Source organism: Lagenorhynchus albirostris, chromosome 19 (genome assembly GCF_949774975.1).
Source record: "Lagenorhynchus albirostris chromosome 19, mLagAlb1.1, whole genome shotgun sequence".
NCBI classification, from domain to species: Eukaryota; Metazoa; Chordata; class Mammalia; order Artiodactyla; family Delphinidae; genus Lagenorhynchus; species Lagenorhynchus albirostris.
In genome coordinates, this window is record NC_083113.1 from 31,644,895 (window position 1) to 31,662,342 (window position 17,448).

A 17,448-nucleotide genomic window follows, 5' to 3' on the forward strand; every position below is an offset into this window, starting at 1 on the left:
CTCCTAAGCTGATCCCCCTCAAGCCTTGGCGGCAGCGGCAGCTCGCGCGCACCGCTTGGGTCTCTTCGCTCCTGTGAGGCGCCGGGCTCGGCCATGAACCGGTGCGCTGAGGCGGCGGCGGTGGCGGCCTCGGGACCCGGCGCGGGCGTCGGGAACGCGGGGCAGCGGCCGCCCAGAGTGCCCCGCCAGACGTCCTTCTTCCCGCCGCCCGTGCGCAACCCCTTCGTGCAGCAGACACGGCTGGGCGCGGCGAGGCGCATCCAGGTGCGGGGCGAGGGTCTGACAGGGGACGCAGGTTCAGGTGAGGGGCGTCTGACAGGGGACGCAGATCCAGGTGAGGGGCGTCTGACAGGGGACGCAGATTCAGGTGAGGAGCGTCTGACAGGGGAAACAGATTCAGGTGAGGGGCGGCTGACAGGGGACGCAGATCCAGGGGAGGGACGTCTGACAGGGGACGCAGATCCAGGGGAGGGACGTGGGTCTGAGAGAGGAGGCAGTCTGAGGGGAGCTTGGGCCTGTCAGGGGAGGTTGTTGTCAGAGGGGAGTGGCTGAGGAGGGCATGAGTCTGGGAAGCAAGGCTCTGAGGAAGACAGGGATGTAGATCTGAGGGGAGAGGGCTTTTGAAGGGGCCATGAGTCTGCAGGGGACAGAGATGCGGGGCTGAAAACTGAGGGCCCTTGGAGGATGGTCTGGGGGCGTGTGTGAGAAAAGAAGACGCAAAGAACAGGTGGGCCTTGGAGGAAGGTCCTAAACAGGAGGAGGCCGAGCAGGCGGGCCGTTGGCAGAGGAAACATTCCATGCTGAGAAGAGGCAACGACTCGACTGTGGGAGAACTTCGACTGGAGTGTGTGGAAGTCTAGTGGGAGGTCATCGTAGCCCAGGAGAGCGGGTTTGGGGAAGTTTTCGCTTTGCCGCAGGGAAGGAGAGGAGTCAGTTTGGGATGGGAAGAGTAAGGGAGAAGGCAAGGAACCCAGGTCTGGAATTAGAACAAGAAGAAAGGCTGGGATGCTCCGGCTGAGCAGGGGCATCAAGGACGGGAAATCACAGTCTAAGAAAAGGGATTCTGTGGGGCAGCTTAAGGTAGTCAAGAGTTTTTGGTCCTGAGTCAGTTTTCGCCCAAACACTTCTACATTCAAGGATGAGAAGCAGCTCAGACTTTCTTTCATTCTTAAAAACAGCTACATACAAAAAGGAAGTTTCCTGTCCTTTCCTTTTTCTTGTAAAACGCTGCTCTTTCTTGTAATACTCGCTCTTTGGACTTCCTGTTTGGTGAAGTTAGTGATCAGAGAACAAGATAGACTATGCAAGCTACGTTTGTCCTTTGTGTTCTGCATGGAAAAAATGGTTTTAATATTTTCCTGTCCATCTCACTCATTTATTTACTTTGGATTTGAAATAGTGTCATTTTTGCACGGCATACTTGTGTGCCCTGATACGATGGAAGCAGGTTAAGTGTATATATATAAATGAATATATTCAGGAAAAAACGCATACGCACTTTTTGGCTAAGCACCATGGGGTGGTGGTTAGAATAATGGTAGATGGGTGTCTGGTTGAAGAAAGGTGTGAGAGAGGAAGAGGAAGATAGTGAATGTAGTAATACCTCTTTGTAAAGAAACTAAATGTTTAAAAATTTGATCTTCATGTCTTTAAATGGATAGATATTCCCTTTATATCTTAAAACTTCTGAAACAATAAATACATTGACTATCATTCAAGGTTCCTTTTGGTCTGATTCAGTCAAATCGGTCATACTTAAATGAAAGTCATGTCCGTCTATTTGGCTTCATGTTTTGGAGAGAGGTTCAAAGTGGCATATTTATAAGTATTTATATTGTACCTGGAGTAAATTATTAAGTTTTTGAGTTTTTGTGTTTTTTTTAATAGCATGCCTGCAACCATTTTGAGAGCACTTTCAAATAACCCTGCAAGAGTTGTAGGATGATGGAAAGATCACTAGTCTTAGTCAGAAAACCTGCTCAGGCCCTGCCATTTATTAGTTGTATAGCTTTGGCCAAGTCACTTAACCTCTCTGAACTTCACTTTCCTCATCTATTAAATTGGAATAATAATACATGGAAGAGGGATTAAAATTTAAGTGAGATAATGTGTGAAAGAATCTGGTATTGTTTGCTGATCTTAATATTGATAGTTAATGCTCTTTGTTATCTACAATTGTATACTGCACTTAAAATTTACCACTTGGATTGGATAGAAATGAATATAATCTCGATATTTTTTAAAAAATTAAAAATTTGGGCTTCCCTGGTGGCGCAGTGGTTGAGAGTCCGCCTGCCGATGCAGGGGACACGGGTTCGTGCCCCGGTCTGGGAAGATCCCACATGCCGCGGAGCGGCTGGGCCCGTGAGCCATGGCCGCTGAGCCTGCGCGTCCAGAGCCTGTGCTCCGCAACGGGAGAGGCCACAACAGTGAGAGACCCGCATACCTCAAAAAAAAAAAAAATTAAAAATGCGTGTAGACCAGAGATTCCAAGGTAGTTTCAATGGCTTGAACAGTCTGGGTAAAAGGAAAATTTAAATAGACATGATTGAAAAACAATGTTGTCTGTATTATCCAGTTTAAAAGATTGATATACTTGCATTTAAGTATGATTTGATATGATTAAATCAGACTAAATTTAATCCTAAATGATGATCAATGTCTTGCTTAAGGACTGTTGTGACTTTTGTGTCTCATTATAGGGCTTAGCTTTATTGCTCCCCTTCTCTTTTATGACCGTTTAAGGGTCTGCTACACAATGGCATATAAAAAATTAGCCTAGCTTCTATTTCCTCAATAGAATATGGAATTAAAATGAGTGGTTGTAATTGTGGGGTCATTTACCATACCAAAAATATTTGTTGGATGCCTACTATGTGCCAGGCACACTGTTAATCCCCGGAGACATAGCAATGAACAAGAGAAATAAGGACCCTGCTCATTTAAAGCTTGTATTTCACTGAAAAAGTTAAACAAGCAAGTATAGAAATATATAATTCCATGTTTTAGTAAGTGCTATGAAGTAAATCCAGAGAGGAAAATAATCCCAATAGAGTGTTGAAAGAAGGCCTTCCTACAGAGATGACATATTAGCAAATGGCAATATAATGGGTAATCCTTTTAATTCGACAGAGTTACTCAGAATTGATTTTGTCATCTTAATAATGTTTAAAGATTAAAATTTTAAATCAACTTTGTGTATATACTAGCAGCAAACAATTGCAAAATGAAATTAAATAATCTCGTAATAGCAATAAAATGACCTGAAATACGTAGGAATATATTAACCAAAAGCATGTAAGACCACTACAATGAAAACAACAAAATACCATTGTGAGAAATTAATGAAGATTTACGTAAAATGAAGAGATATACCATGTTTATAAGTTTGAAGAATCGACATTATTAAGATGATAATTCCTCCCAAATTGATCTATAGATTCATTGAAATCTCAACAAAAATCCCAACAGGCTTTTTGTTTGTGTGGAAACTGACTAATTCTGAAATTTATGTGGAAATGCAAAGGATCTATATTAGCCCAAAAAAAGCTTGAAAAAGAAAAAGTTGGAGGACATACACTACCTTATGTCAAGAATTACTAGAAAGCTACAGCAATTAAGAGGGTAGGGTAGTATCAACAGAAGGACAGATGAATAGATCAATTGAACAGAATAGAGAGCCCACATGTATGTTCAATTGATTTTTGACAAAGTGGCCAAGAGAATTTATCGGGGAATGTCAAGTCTTTTCAAAAATTGGTTCTGGGGAATTCCCTGGCGGTCCAGTGGTTAGGACTCGGCGCTTTCATTGCTGGGGCCAGGGTTCAATCCCTGGTTGGGGAACTAAGATCCCGCAAGCGGCAGCACAGCCAAAAAAAAAAAGGAGGGGGGATGGAATTGGTTCTGGAACAAGTAGATAAATCTATGGATAAAAATGAAACTTGACGGGCTTCCCTGGTGGCGCAGTGGTTGGGGGTCCGCCTGCCGATGCGGGGGACGCAGGTTCGTGCCCCAGTCCGGGAGGATCCCACGTGCCGTGGAGCTGCTGGGCCTGTGAGCCATGGCCGCTGAGCCTGCGCGTCCGGAGCCTGTGCTCCGCAACGGGAGAGGCCACAACAGTGAGAGGCCCGCATACGGAAAAAAAAGAAACTTGATCCCTTCTGCACACTACACAGAAAGTAATTTAAGGTGGATCATAGTCTTGAACATAAAAGCAAAACTCATATATCTTCTAGAAGAAGAAGAAAATATAAAATATCTTCATGATCTTGAGATAGGTAAAGATTTCTTAGAAAGGATGCAGAAGAGAACTAAACAGAAAATAAAAATTGATAAATTAGTCTTCATCAGAATTAAAATTCTTCTCATCAAAGGATACCATTAAAAAAATGAAAAGGCGGACTTCCCTGGTGCTCAGTGGTTAAGAATCCGCCTGCCAATGCAGGAGACACGGGTTTGAGCCCTGGTCCGGAAAGATCCCACATGCCATGGAGCAACTAAGCCTGTGTGCCACAACTACTGAGCCTGCGCTCTAGAGCCCGTGAGCCACAACTACTGAGCCAGTGTGCCACAACTACTGAAGCCTGTGCACCTAGAGCCCAGGCTCCACAACAAAGAGAAGCCACCACAGAGAGAAGCCCGTGTACCACAATGAAGAGAAGCCCCGGCTCACCGCAACTAGAGAAAGCCCACACACAGCAACAAAGACCCAACACAGACAAAAATAAATAAATTAAATTTTAAAAAAAATAAAGAAAATGAAAAGGCACGCCATGAAATGGGAGAAAATATTTTCAATACATGTATTGAAAAAGGGCTTGTAAACAGAACATATAAAGAACTCCTACAAATTGATAAGAAAAGGACTAACTACCCAATAAAAATGGGCCAAAGACTCGAACAGACAGTTAGGTTAAAGGGATGACCAATAAGCACATGAAAAAATGTGCTCACCATCATTGTTCATCAAGGAAATATGAATTAAAACCACAGTGAGATATCATTTTACACCCACTAGAATGGCTACAAAGACTGACAACACTGAATGTTGATGAGGATGTGAAGCAACAGGAAATTTCATACTTTGTTGGTGGAGATATAAAATGATACAACTACTTTGGAAAACAGTTTGGCATATCCTGGCCCAACAATTTCACTCCCCTTGAAATGGAAATGTATGTCCGCATAGAGACTCAAACATTAATGTTTACTCATAAGAGCTAAAAACTTATAATAGGCTAAATGTCCCTGAACAGATTAATGGATAGATTAAATGTGATATATTCATACAATGGAATATTACTCTGCAATTAAAAAGACTATACTACTGATACATATGACAACATGGTTGAATCTCAAAAATATGAAGTGAAAGAAGCCAGACATAAAAGAGTACATACTGTGTGGTTTCAGTTATATGAAAATATAGAACAGGCAAAAACTATAGTGAAGGAAAGACTGACTGTCAGTGGTTGCTATACACTGAGGATATATTGACTGCAAAGAGGCACAAGGGGGGCTTCCCTGGTGGCGCAGTGGTTGAGAGTCCGCCTGCCGATGCAGGGGACACGGGTTCATGCCCTGGTCTGGGGAGATCCCACATGCTGCGGAGCGGCTAGACCCGTGAGCCATGGCCACTAAGCCTGCACGTCCGGAGCCTGTGCTCCGCAACGTGAGAGGCCACAACAGTGAGAGGCCCGTGTACCGCAAAAAAAAAAACAAAAAAAAAACCAAAGAGACACAAGGGAACTTTTCTGGATGATGGAAATGATCTATATCTTGATTATAGTGGTGTCTGCATAGGGTTATGCATTTGAAAACCTCATACTTAAAATAGGTGCATTTTATTTTATGTAAATTATGCCTTAGTAAAATTGATTTTTATAAAAGACTACAAACACCAAATGTCAGCAAGGATGTACAGTAACTGAAATTCTCATACACTACCAGTGACACTTTAAAATGATACAGCCACTTTGGAAAATTGTTTGGCCAGTTTCTTATAAAGTTAAACTACATCTATGACCCAGCAATTGCACTCCTAGGTATTTACCTAAGAGAAACGAAAGCAACTATTCCCGAAAAGGCTTGTAGAAGAATGTTTGTACTGGCTGTATTCATAATAGCCCACAACTGGAAACAGCCCAAATGTTCATCAACAGGAGAATAGACAGATTGTCATATGGTCATATAGTAGAATAATACTCTGCAGTCAGAAAGAATGACTTACTGACATCGAAAGCAACATAGTTGAATTTCAAAAACATTATGTTAAGTGGAAGAAGTGAGACACACAAGAATGCATAATGTATGATTCCATTTATATGACACTCAAGAACATGCAAAACTAATAATATATGATGATAAACATCCAGCATTCATTGCCTAAGAGGATAAGTATTGACTGAAAGAGGTATGAGGCAACTTTCTGAGTGGCAGACGTGTTCTGTATCTTGATTGAGGTGATGTTTACAAGAGTACACATTTATCAAAACTCATTGATTATACATTTAAGATCTGTATATTTCCTTGTATTTTTTTTTTTTTTTTTTTTTGGCGGTACGCGGGCCTCTCACTGTTGCGACCTCTCCCGTTGCGGAGCACAGGCTCCGCGGCCATGATTCACGGGCCCAGCCGCTCCACGGCATGTGGGATCCTCCCGGACTGGGGCACGAACCCACGTCCTCTGCATCGGCAGGCGGACTCTCAACCACTGCGCCACCAGGGAAGCCCTGTATGTAATTTTTAATTCAGTCATACACATGTACACATATAATTTGATAGAGATCTGATAACTACAATATTTTTGGCATTTCTCATAAATTATTTGGTGATGCTCAGATTCACATTACGGGCCAAAAGAGACAAGAAGGGCTGCACTGTCTGAGTAGTGTAATTGGCTAAAAAAAAAGAAGACAATTTGTGATATATAAGGATAGTTTATTTCACTTGAAAGACATTATGGGATAGGATTAAGAGCAAGAGTTTTATAACCACATTGGTTTCAAATCCTGGTTCTGCCACTTACTGTGTGATCTTAAGCAGTTTAACTTAATTCCCTCTGTGCCACTCCTTTCTTGTATGTAAAACAGCTTAAGGTTGTAAGATTCAGATAAGTTACTACATGCCAAGTGCTTAGAGTGCCTGGTACATAGTAAGCACTCAGTATTATTTGCTGTTCTTATTTATTTAGTTTTTATTCTTATTCTTATTTAGTTTTTATTATTTCTTGTATTTCCTCCCCCATCTCCTTATTGTTAGTTATAAAGGACTGGCAGGTATATAAAATAATACATTTACTTCTTCACACTCTAATGCCTTTACTAATATTCATCCTACTTATAGCTCTCAAAAAACTATTTCCCCCTCTTACCTTGCCAGCTTCTGCTTGCTTCTTAAAGCAAGACATTTCAGCTTCAACTCCTCCAGGAAGCTTTCCCTGACTACTAAGTCCAACAAACCTTTTCTTTGTTCCCCCAGCAGCCCTATTCACATTCATTGATATACAGATCAGGCAGTACTTGGTTTTCTTCCCTGTTTCTTTTGCTGCTTTGTAGGCTTTGTGAGGTCAGATACAATGTCTTATTTTCTTTGTGCTTAGATCCTTGTCTGGTACAGGGTAATGCCCAATTCATCTTTGAATGAATGCATGAATAGCATAAGATTTTCCTCTTATGTATTTCTGTTTGATAACTACAGCATTAAAATAATGTCATCTGTTTTTTTAATCTACTTTGATTTCAGATTTTCTTTCTTGGAATTATCCTGCTTCCAATTCGTGCCCTGTTGCTTGCATTAATTTTATTACTGGCGTGGGCATTTGCTGCAATTTCAACAACATGCTGTCCTGAAAAGCTGACCCACCCAATAACTGGTTGGAAGAGGTAAGAAATAACTATGTCTAAATATTAGGAAAATCAAGATAAAGAAGAGTTTGTCAAAGTTTAGTCAGTGAACAACAATTATGACTCTGAATATAGGATATTTTGGAATATAGTTTTTACAGGCTATGTCACTAAAAATAAAAAATAGGAGGTATGGAAATTCTGTGAAGGGATGAGCTCTTTGTCTTTAAATAAATAGAGATCTCAACTCTAAACTACAGGGCAAGGAGAGATCGGTCATTTCCCTGTGCCCTCTGGAAAAGTTCTTTGGTTTTCTGTGTCTCACTTCTCCTTACCGTGAAATTAAAGTTAGAGAAACTTCCCAGGAGTTAGTTGCTTAATAGCGCCTCGCTATATTATTATGTGAATTTTGAGAGAATTCTATGGGAAGCCCATTTTTTAAAGCTCCCACTGGTTGTCTTATGGGAGACATTTTTCATGCAAAGCTATAACGCTTATTCACATACTGAGATGTCTGTCATGTGTTTGTACTTCCAGGGCTATTTTTTTGTTTCTCTACTCAACTGAGTTTATCAAGGACAGAGACCTGGATCTTACTTGTCTTGTGTGTCCAACACAATTCCTGGCACAATTTGATGAATTAACTAATCTTTAATGACAGGTTCTTTTTAAAGAGTAAACAATTCAATTTCTGGAATTGAAATTTCTTTGTTCCAGAGAAGTGAGATGGTAAATTTACTTCTTAAGATTCTTGATGATGTCTAAGGGCTATAATGATATAGGTCATAAGGCTTACTTTTAAAATTTTATTCCTAAAATAATTCTGAGGACAATTTCCACATGCCGGTTCTAAAAGTGTTTTGGGAGGTAGCAGCATCCTTGTTACACAAATATAGATTTCCAAGGTGACTCCTTTGAAGGACAGTACTGATTTGGATTTCTCAGTGGTGGATGCATGTTGAAGATTCATTCTTATTACTTTATAGTCACAGAATAAAGGAGCCACTTATTAGCCACATGGCCTTGGGAAAATTACTTCTCTGGGACTCAGTTTTCATGTCTGTAAAATGGGGATAATAATAAATGCTATCTATTTCATAAAATTGGGCTAAGGATTAAAGAAATTAATATGCATAAATTACTTAGAACAGTGCCTGGCAGAAAGAGCTCCACTGAAGTGTTAGCTATTCTTCTTAGCTCACGTTTTAAAATGAAGTGCTCCAGCTTGTCTTGGTTTTTGCATTGTGCTTTAGAGTAAAACCCTGCTGTTAGCTGCAGTTGGCAAAGCTAATTATGTCCTTTTTTGTATTTATTTCCAAAGGACAATTACTCAGCCAGTCTTGAAGTTTCTAGGCCATGCCATGTTCTTTTCAATGGGATTTATAGTTACCGTGAAAGGAAAGATCGCAAGTCCTGTGGAAGCACCAATTTTTGTTGTTGCCCCTCATTCAACATTCTTTGATGGAATTGCCTGTGTTGTGGCTGGGTTACCTTCTATAGTATCTCGACATGAGAATGTGCAGGTGCCTCTGATTGGCAGTAAGTACTTTATAAGATAACAGAGATAAAATATTTTCATGTTCATGCTTTCAATTTAGAAAATGTATAGTTCATTGGTAGGCTTTTTAAAAACTTTAAAATAATAAAACACTTCAAACATATTTCCTTGCTTTTAATGAGGTACTATATCACAAGAATGAATTTATGAAAAAAGATTAAAGACTTCCGTATCTGTACCCTTATCATTCTTTTTAAGTCTAAACTCTGTCACTGCACCATCACCTCTTTCTGCTCCTAAATATAGACAAAAAGAACAGTTTTTAAATACCAAACATGGTAGATTTTTTGGAGAGAGAATTTAATCTAAGAATCTGTGAAAGCACTGGTTACATGCTATTTCAGTGAATTTCTCTTTAGCGTATTAGACTGATAAATAAATGCACTAAGTCTTTTCTCCTAACTCTGTTTTCTTCATTATTGTCCAGATCTCCATGAGGGACAAATGTGTAACTCTTTGAAAATTATGATGTGGAAAAATTAATGCTTCCTGCCATAAAAAATAATGAAGCAAGTGAAATGTTTTTCCCACCAGATGCTTTGCTCTCTCCCCAGGGGATTAGTCTCCAAGTAACTGCTACCAGTTGTCCCAAGGTTATTGCCAAGCATCAAGTGGTGAGAAAGTGCGTGTGAAAACTGCCTGATGTTGCCTTGGTACTCTGGAGAAATAATAGTAGTTCTTACAGCTTTGTCATTCATCTAAGAAAGACAGACTCTCTCTCTCTCTCTCTCTCTTTTTTCTTAAGGTAACCACCTTGCTTTGTGTAATATGACATTTTCCCCAAAAGTTGTTTAGCAATAGTCTTTTGGTAAATTGAGGTTTATTTTGCATGTGCTAGGAAGCTACCTACTTAAAAGACTATTGCGCTGAAAATTTTAGTAAGATAAATAATAATTGCCTCCTACCCACGTGTACTATGACTTCACATAATCGGTTTGCAGGATATTCCTGAAATAAAACAAGATAATCTTATAGTATATTCCAAATGTTTAATGTCAATTGAGGAAGAAGTCTTTTAGGGAGAAAACTGCATTTGCTTCTTTTCATATTCCTGCTGCTAACTTCTGTTAAATCAGTGAAATATTTTTAGGTCTAAATATCTACCTATCCTTTTGAAACTGGAAGCTAAGTTCTAATAAACTTTGAATTAGAGGGCTTTTTTAAGTTGTTCTCTTTGATTTGCTGTCATTTTAATTTTCCATACAATTTGTTTTATGATTTATCTGGTATCATTGCTGTCGTAGCTGTAGCCCCAAAAATGACTTAGTTGTGACTTTTCATTTGTTTTAAAGGAATATTGCGGGCTCTGCAACCAGTGTTGGTGTCCCGTGTAGATCCAGATTCTCGAAAAAACACAATAAATGAAATAATAAGGCGGGCCACATCAGGAGGCGAATGGCCCCAGGTAAAACATAGTAGATGTTTATTTAAATATATTGAAAATTTATTTATTGTACACTTGTATACATACTCATTTGGATCCACAGATCCAATACTGGGGGACACCTTCTGCTAGATGTCTAGAAGCAGAATAAATGAGTGAGGATTAAAAAGTCCTCTTCCCCATGAGCTACTCTGTGGAATTAAATGTATCATTCCTTTTTATTCTCCAAACTCTTTGAACTGGTTTTTACTTTGTGTCATAAAAAGTAATTCTCTACCTCTGAATTTATTTACCCTTTTAAAGATGAGATACTGAAGCTCAGTTATACTCAACAATATGGTGGGTTTATTTTGAAAATGATTAAAATCTTAAGTTTATCTGAAGTGTATTTAGACAGCCTTTTTAGTTCAGGGGCATATCAGAATCACCTGTAGAACTTTTTCACATTTTACCATCCCACCACCTCCTTCCCCTGGAATGCTTTTTGAAGGTGTGGAAGGGGCAACATTTATTGCATAAATGGAGCCTCATGGGTGATTCTGATAAGTACCCCTCTATCTTTGCCCAGGTGAAAACAAGTGATCTCTAGCAGAACTCACGGTCCTGAGGTGGTCTGGCCACTCATGGTGATTTGTAGTTGTTAAAGTACCAAGAGGCATATGACCAACCAGGAGGTTTTAGAAACCAAGGCATGTAAGGAATGATTTAAAAAGTCACTGGGAAGAAATGACATTTGGAATAAGGGTGTGATTTTGCTCTTGGCTCCAAGGAATGTATCTAGGACTTGTGGGTGAAAGTTAACGAGTAGGTAGATTTCAGTTCATTTTGCTCATCTCAAGTTTTCTGTCCAGAATTAGAATGGTCTGATTTGGAATCTCTTTCTGGAATGTTCAGGCACTGGCTAAGCAACAACTTGGGTGGGATATTGTAAAAAGAATTCAAGCATTAGAGATGCTATATGACTTTTAATACCCCATCCAGTTCTTGAGATTTTATGATTTACTCTATATTAATTTATTGTTCATAGTATATAGAATATCCACTCCATGAATCATATTTGATATTGTATCCGATTGGGGTAAGAAACCTGGTTTTTTTTAAATTGGAGGATGGAACTGCACCTATTCACAATTTTTATTTTACAAATAACTTGTTATTGTGACAATTTAGCTTAATAATGTTTTCCTTCTCTAATTATTATAAAATACCCATTACTAACTGCTGTTAGTGCAGGGATTTTCTTTTTTGTTTTATGTGCCTAGCAATTTACTCATTGCTAAATTCTAAAAGCTTCAGAAAAATGAAGCTGCTATGCTGTTCAGTTAATGAGGAACTGTACTGCATATCTTTTGTGTGGAAAACATAAAGAAGTATATTAAAAGCTAAAAACGCCTCCTCAAAAAAGGACATTAAATTGTATTCCATATGTCAACGAATTGAAGTAAGCATAAAGCATATTGTAGGCATTTCCTCCTTTTTTCTCAGTACGTCCCAAAGCTATATGTTGTAAGAGGGAATATCATTTAATGGGAAGACTGAAACAAAGAAGTAGGAAATGATTTGGTTAAGGGTGTACAGCAGTAGAAGAAGGCATTTAATATTGCCTAAAATGTACACTTTGACCATGATTCAGGGTCTACATCTTCTTCGAAGTCTATTCAGATCATTAGCATCATCATGAAGAAATATTTACTATGTGTATTCGCTCTTCAAAGCTTTAATTCATTTTCTAGTTATCTTAATGGTCAGACTACACTTCTTTTAGAGCAAAACCGAATAATCAGATTCTAGCTTTCACTAGAATCAGGTGTTAGCCTTTTATTTTATTTTTGCTTTATAAAAATTGGCAACTATTTGCAAAGTCTTAAGAAAGCAAGTAAAGAGCTAATCTATTAATTAGACTGAAATATTAAATCTATTCCTTTTCTCCCAAGATACTAGTTTTCCCAGAAGGTACTTGTACTAATCGTTCCTGTTTGATTACTTTTAAACCAGGTGAGATCAATTAAATTATGTATTGTGACAAAGTAGTATGGAAGATTTCTCAATGATCTGATAATAAATATACAAAATAACTTGTCAGTTTGCTTGGAGCATTTCTTATTTTCTGATAAAATGTTTTGAATGATGTGGATCCACAGAACTCACTCCTTTGCTTTCTCTTTTGGTATCATAACCCCTTCTTCCTTGGAATGTCCCGTGTGTGTGTGTGTGTGTGTGTGTGTATGTGTGTGTGTGTGTGTGTGTGTGTGTGTGTGTGTGTGTGTGTGTGTGTGTGTGTGTGTTTGAGCAGAAGCCACTAGCAGATTTTTCTTTTCCTCCAAAGATAACCCTCACAGACACTTGGGGTCCTGTGTCATCAAGTTAGAAAACCTACTTCAATTATCATTAAAATACCTTCAGTTCCTTCTAAGGTTCACTCCTTTTTAAAATATTATGAAGGCTTCCCTGGTGGCGCAGTGGTTGAGAGTCCACCTGCCGACGCAGGGGACACGGGTTCATGCCCCGGTCTGGGAAGATCCCACATGCCGCGGAGCCTGCGGGTCCAGAGTCTGTGCTCTGCAACAGCGGAGGCCACAACAGTGAGAGGCCCGCGTACCACAAAAAATATATATATATATTATGAAGTTGTGAATTTTATAGTAATTTGTAATTTCATATGTCATTTCACAGTAATTATTAATACTTTAAAATGTTTTCGTATTGGCTGCTAGAATGCTCAGAGCCAAAGTTAGAACTCAATTCTAGCAAGTGTGATAGTTTAGGGTTCAAGCATTTGATTTCAACTAGATTTTCTTCTCTTTATTTTCTCTTTGTCTTGGTTTCATCATTACTGTTTTTTTTAATCCTGTTGAATAATAGGTATTTGGCAAATGAAAACAAATGGAGATATAAGTAATATTTTAAGTGACTTAGGCATAACATTTAATATTTTGCTTACATAATTCTGAATTCAAAAATCTGTCATTTTGGCTAACACTAGGGATTTACCAACATTTAGCCAATAGTTTATATGTACTCTTAAAATATTAAACATATTTACATCATTTATTATTAATTTTTTAATTCACTGTAAACTTTGTGTTCATGTAAAGAGCATGTTATAAAATTTCACTATATGGTTATAGGGGCCTTCATTCCAGGAGTTCCAGTACAGCCAGTTCTCCTCAGATACCCAAACAAGCTGGTAAGCATCGTAGTTTACTATGGGAAGAATCTCAACATTCCAAACAGCACAAATTCTCTAGGACTCCTTTTGTTTGAATAAATAAAATAGATGAATAGATAAATGGTGGGAGCAGATGGGTAGACTCATTCTCCTTGCTACAATTTAGTTTTTAAAAATTTGCAAGATAGGCACATATTGGTTGATACCAATTTGACATATTGCTTTTGCTATTACTAAGCTGTAGGAAGATATTTCCTTAGCTTCTACCCTGTAGTCACTGTGATGGTATGGTTAAGTCTCAGATTCAGGGTCTCTTAGACTGGACTTCAGAAAACTCTCATAAATTTGTAGTTTTCATTAAGCTTAGAAGGAGAAATCTCCTGATTCACTGGTCATTACTGGTGGAGAAGGATTGAAGTAGTAGGATAAATTTGGAAGAGGCTTGGTGTTTAATTACGGGCTCAGTACTTCGTAGCTGTGTGACACTTGGCAAGTAGCTTAAATAAGGAAATATCTGAAAAGAACCTAACATCCTATAGAAAGTCCATGTGGGCTCAGGAAATACTCTTCTGCTCCAGCGAGGAGCTTTGTCTTTTTCTGGGTATTGACTGCGTCACCATTTTCCTAAAAAAAGTGGTTTTTTGTCAGGGGGAGGGATGTTCTGTTTTGGAGAGGAGCTTTCTTTACTAGAGAATTTACATTAAAAGGCAGGATGTAATTATTAATCATCTGTGTCATTTAAGATTGAGTTCTTAATCCATTCAACTTTCTATCAGCGGCTTATTTCTCAACCTTGGACACTTGTAGTTAAAAAATTAAAATTCATCAAATTTTTACTCAGCGTACTTCTACCTGTGGGTTTGCATTTGTCATTTACTCAAATTCTTTCACTGTGCATTACCTCACTACTGTAGTATTTTTTCCCAAAATAAACTTTTTTTTTTTTTAAGAACTGATGTATTCTGGTTTTTGTAAGCCAATTAATTACCCAGATATGTTCATATTAGGAGAAAAATAGTTAAGCATGCACAAGTTTTTTTAAAAATTCAAAGCAACTTAATTCCATAAAAAGATAGGTGGTTACATATGGAAGACAGGTCTTTGCCATGTAGATATGTGATCCAAGAATTTATAGATCAGTTCACTCTTGTTTAACAATAATAGTATGCTTGTCTTACTTTTCAGCATATTGCTTTTAATTCAGAAAGAAAGTATATTCAGTATCAAAATAAAATTTTTGTTTTATTTGGTATTTTTTCTCTGAACTAACAGTTTAAATACTATTGTTATTCTAGGATACTGTGACATGGACATGGCAAGGATATAAATTGTAAGTTGCTTATATTATTATTAGTTTATATAAATTTTATTCGAGTGAAGAAAAAGAATTTGTTCTTTTTTTAAAAAAAAAAAGCCTTGTTTTTGTAGAAGTAAAGATTTCTAATCAGATCCTTGAATCTTGTAACTGAGAAGTTTCTGTAGAGAGCATAACTATCTTGCCCATTAAACCCCAGTGTCTGCCATGTGCAGAATTCTAGTTGTTTGTCATGTTCTAATGGGTCTCAAGTGTTTATCTACCTATTCTTAAGAAACATTCCAGTGATCTCATTTGAATCCTACTCAGCTTAAATTTTGTAATTTCATTCCCATTGCAAATTTAGCATTATCTGGTGTCTCCATCTTTATTTTACTGTATTCGTTTAAACAGTCCAGAGCATTTTAGTCATATGGCCTGAAATAGTTGTGATGTGTCTGATTTGAGTTGAGGAAATAGCTAACCAAACTTTCACTTCCACTCTTGGATTTTAAGAGCCTAAGGATCAGCAGTTTCTATAAATGTTGAAGAGAAGAATACAGTTTCACTGTTAAGCTAGCTGAAGTGAAATAGACCTTTTAAAAAGAGCAGAACATGTAGAATCTTACTTACTCTCAAGAAGTTCTTTTGTTTGGCTCCCCTGCCTGTTTACGTGCCTCCTTTGGTCCTTTACCTGCATGGAGAGTGTCGACACCCCTCTATGTTCACCTCAAGGAACCTGGCTGGCTTTGGGTGGCAGAAGAGAAAAAAAATAATAAACCTTCCCCAAACTTAAAAAAATTTTAAAAAGACAGCCTGTTTATATTTTGGATTTGAGGACTTTCCCAGGACTTATGAAGTAATGCCTTTTGATACTGTTATACACAGAGCTCAAATTATTGATGGATAGGTGACGATCACTTGGAAATATTTAAAAGAAATCATCATTTGCCTTCAAGTACATTGTAGACAATCCAAACAACTTCTGAAAATTAGATTTTTTTTAACTAAAACATACTTATTTTCTCCATTTTTTTGTGTATGTAAGTTGCTTTGAAATGATACATTTAAATCAGAATAGATGGGCCAATTACATGTGTTAATAAACATTGATACGCCTGAGACATTTATGTTCCTGTTATACTTCAGTCCCTGGTAGTTGAAGTTAAGTAAACAACACCAAAAATAAGGAACATAAATTGTAAAAGGTATCTAGACATTATGCTATCTTTAACCCTACAGGAAATCAGTTTATTCCCTTGGCTAGAATACGTATTTCCTGTCATTACTAATTACGAATTCCTGGTTTTCAACTTCTATACAAGGGGAAAGTAGGAGAAACAAGTAGTATGAGAGCATTTTAGAAAAAGAAGTGCCTGAAAATCGAGGGGATAACGTATTTATATTTCCAGAGGTGTGTCATCCTTGGGGCCTTTACAAGTTAAGCCCTCATAGAGATAGTGACTTTGGGTTCATTGTGACTTTTTTTGGTTTTGCAGCTGGGCTGGTGGATGTGAAGGTCAAATAGGAAGCTTTTCTGGAAGGGAGATCAGGGGTAAATAGAGTGGTTGAGTTAATCTAGGCTCTAACCTGAGAAATGTGTGACAGAGGGGGAAAAATAGAATTCAGCAAAGAAAGAGGAAAAAAAGTATTTTCAGAGTTAAAGGTTTCTTAGGATTTATAAACAAACACAAAATCTTCTAAAGATACAACGTTGTTTTATCCAAGTGCCACATCACACTTACGTGTGGTAACCTCTTGTCTCCACCTTTATCTTCTGGTCTTCATGTTATATTTAGCACTGTGTCTCTTACTTCTAAATCAGTTTTCTCAATTGTCCTGGCTCCAAGTACTACTCTGACTCAGGATCTAGGGAAGGGATTTTACACCAAAGCAGATGTCCTAGGGGAGAGGAGACTCAGGGACTAACCATCAAGAAGGGAAAGCCTTGGAAAAGCTGTTTTATGTCAGTCTAAGAAGTGTTGTTTGGTTTGTCTGTAGTGTGGACAAGTCAAGTTTAAAGAGATCTTGTGTGTGGTTTCATTTGTGTATGTTTTTTTTTTCTTTAACAGCATTCAGAATTTTCAGAACAAAATATGTATTCAAGTCATTGAATTCCAAAGCTCAATTTAAATCATTAAAGAACAATTTACTTAATGATAGATAATATGGATTGGCTTTGTGGCTTGGAGTTGATAG

The 17,448-nt window shown here is 38.1% G+C and overlaps 1 protein-coding gene across 2 annotated transcripts in view; it reads left to right on the forward strand.

Annotated features, from left to right (window-relative positions):
* Nucleotides 1-17,448, forward strand: part of LPCAT2 (lysophosphatidylcholine acyltransferase 2) — a 64,332-nt gene continuing 46,884 nt past the window's right edge. Inside the window, exons 1-7 of one of the 2 annotated variants that reach the window (XM_060131466.1) lie at nt 1-264; nt 7,744-7,883; nt 9,166-9,383; nt 10,695-10,807; nt 12,721-12,781; nt 13,915-13,973; nt 15,251-15,285. In XM_060131466.1, coding sequence (XP_059987449.1) covers nt 94-264; nt 7,744-7,883; nt 9,166-9,383; nt 10,695-10,807; nt 12,721-12,781; nt 13,915-13,973; nt 15,251-15,285 — 797 coding nt within the window. In that variant the 5' untranslated portion in view covers nt 1-93. The remainder of the gene's footprint in view (nt 265-7,743; nt 7,884-9,165; nt 9,384-10,694; nt 10,808-12,720; nt 12,782-13,914; nt 13,974-15,250; nt 15,286-17,448) is intronic. The other variant, XM_060131467.1, reaches the window with a different exon arrangement.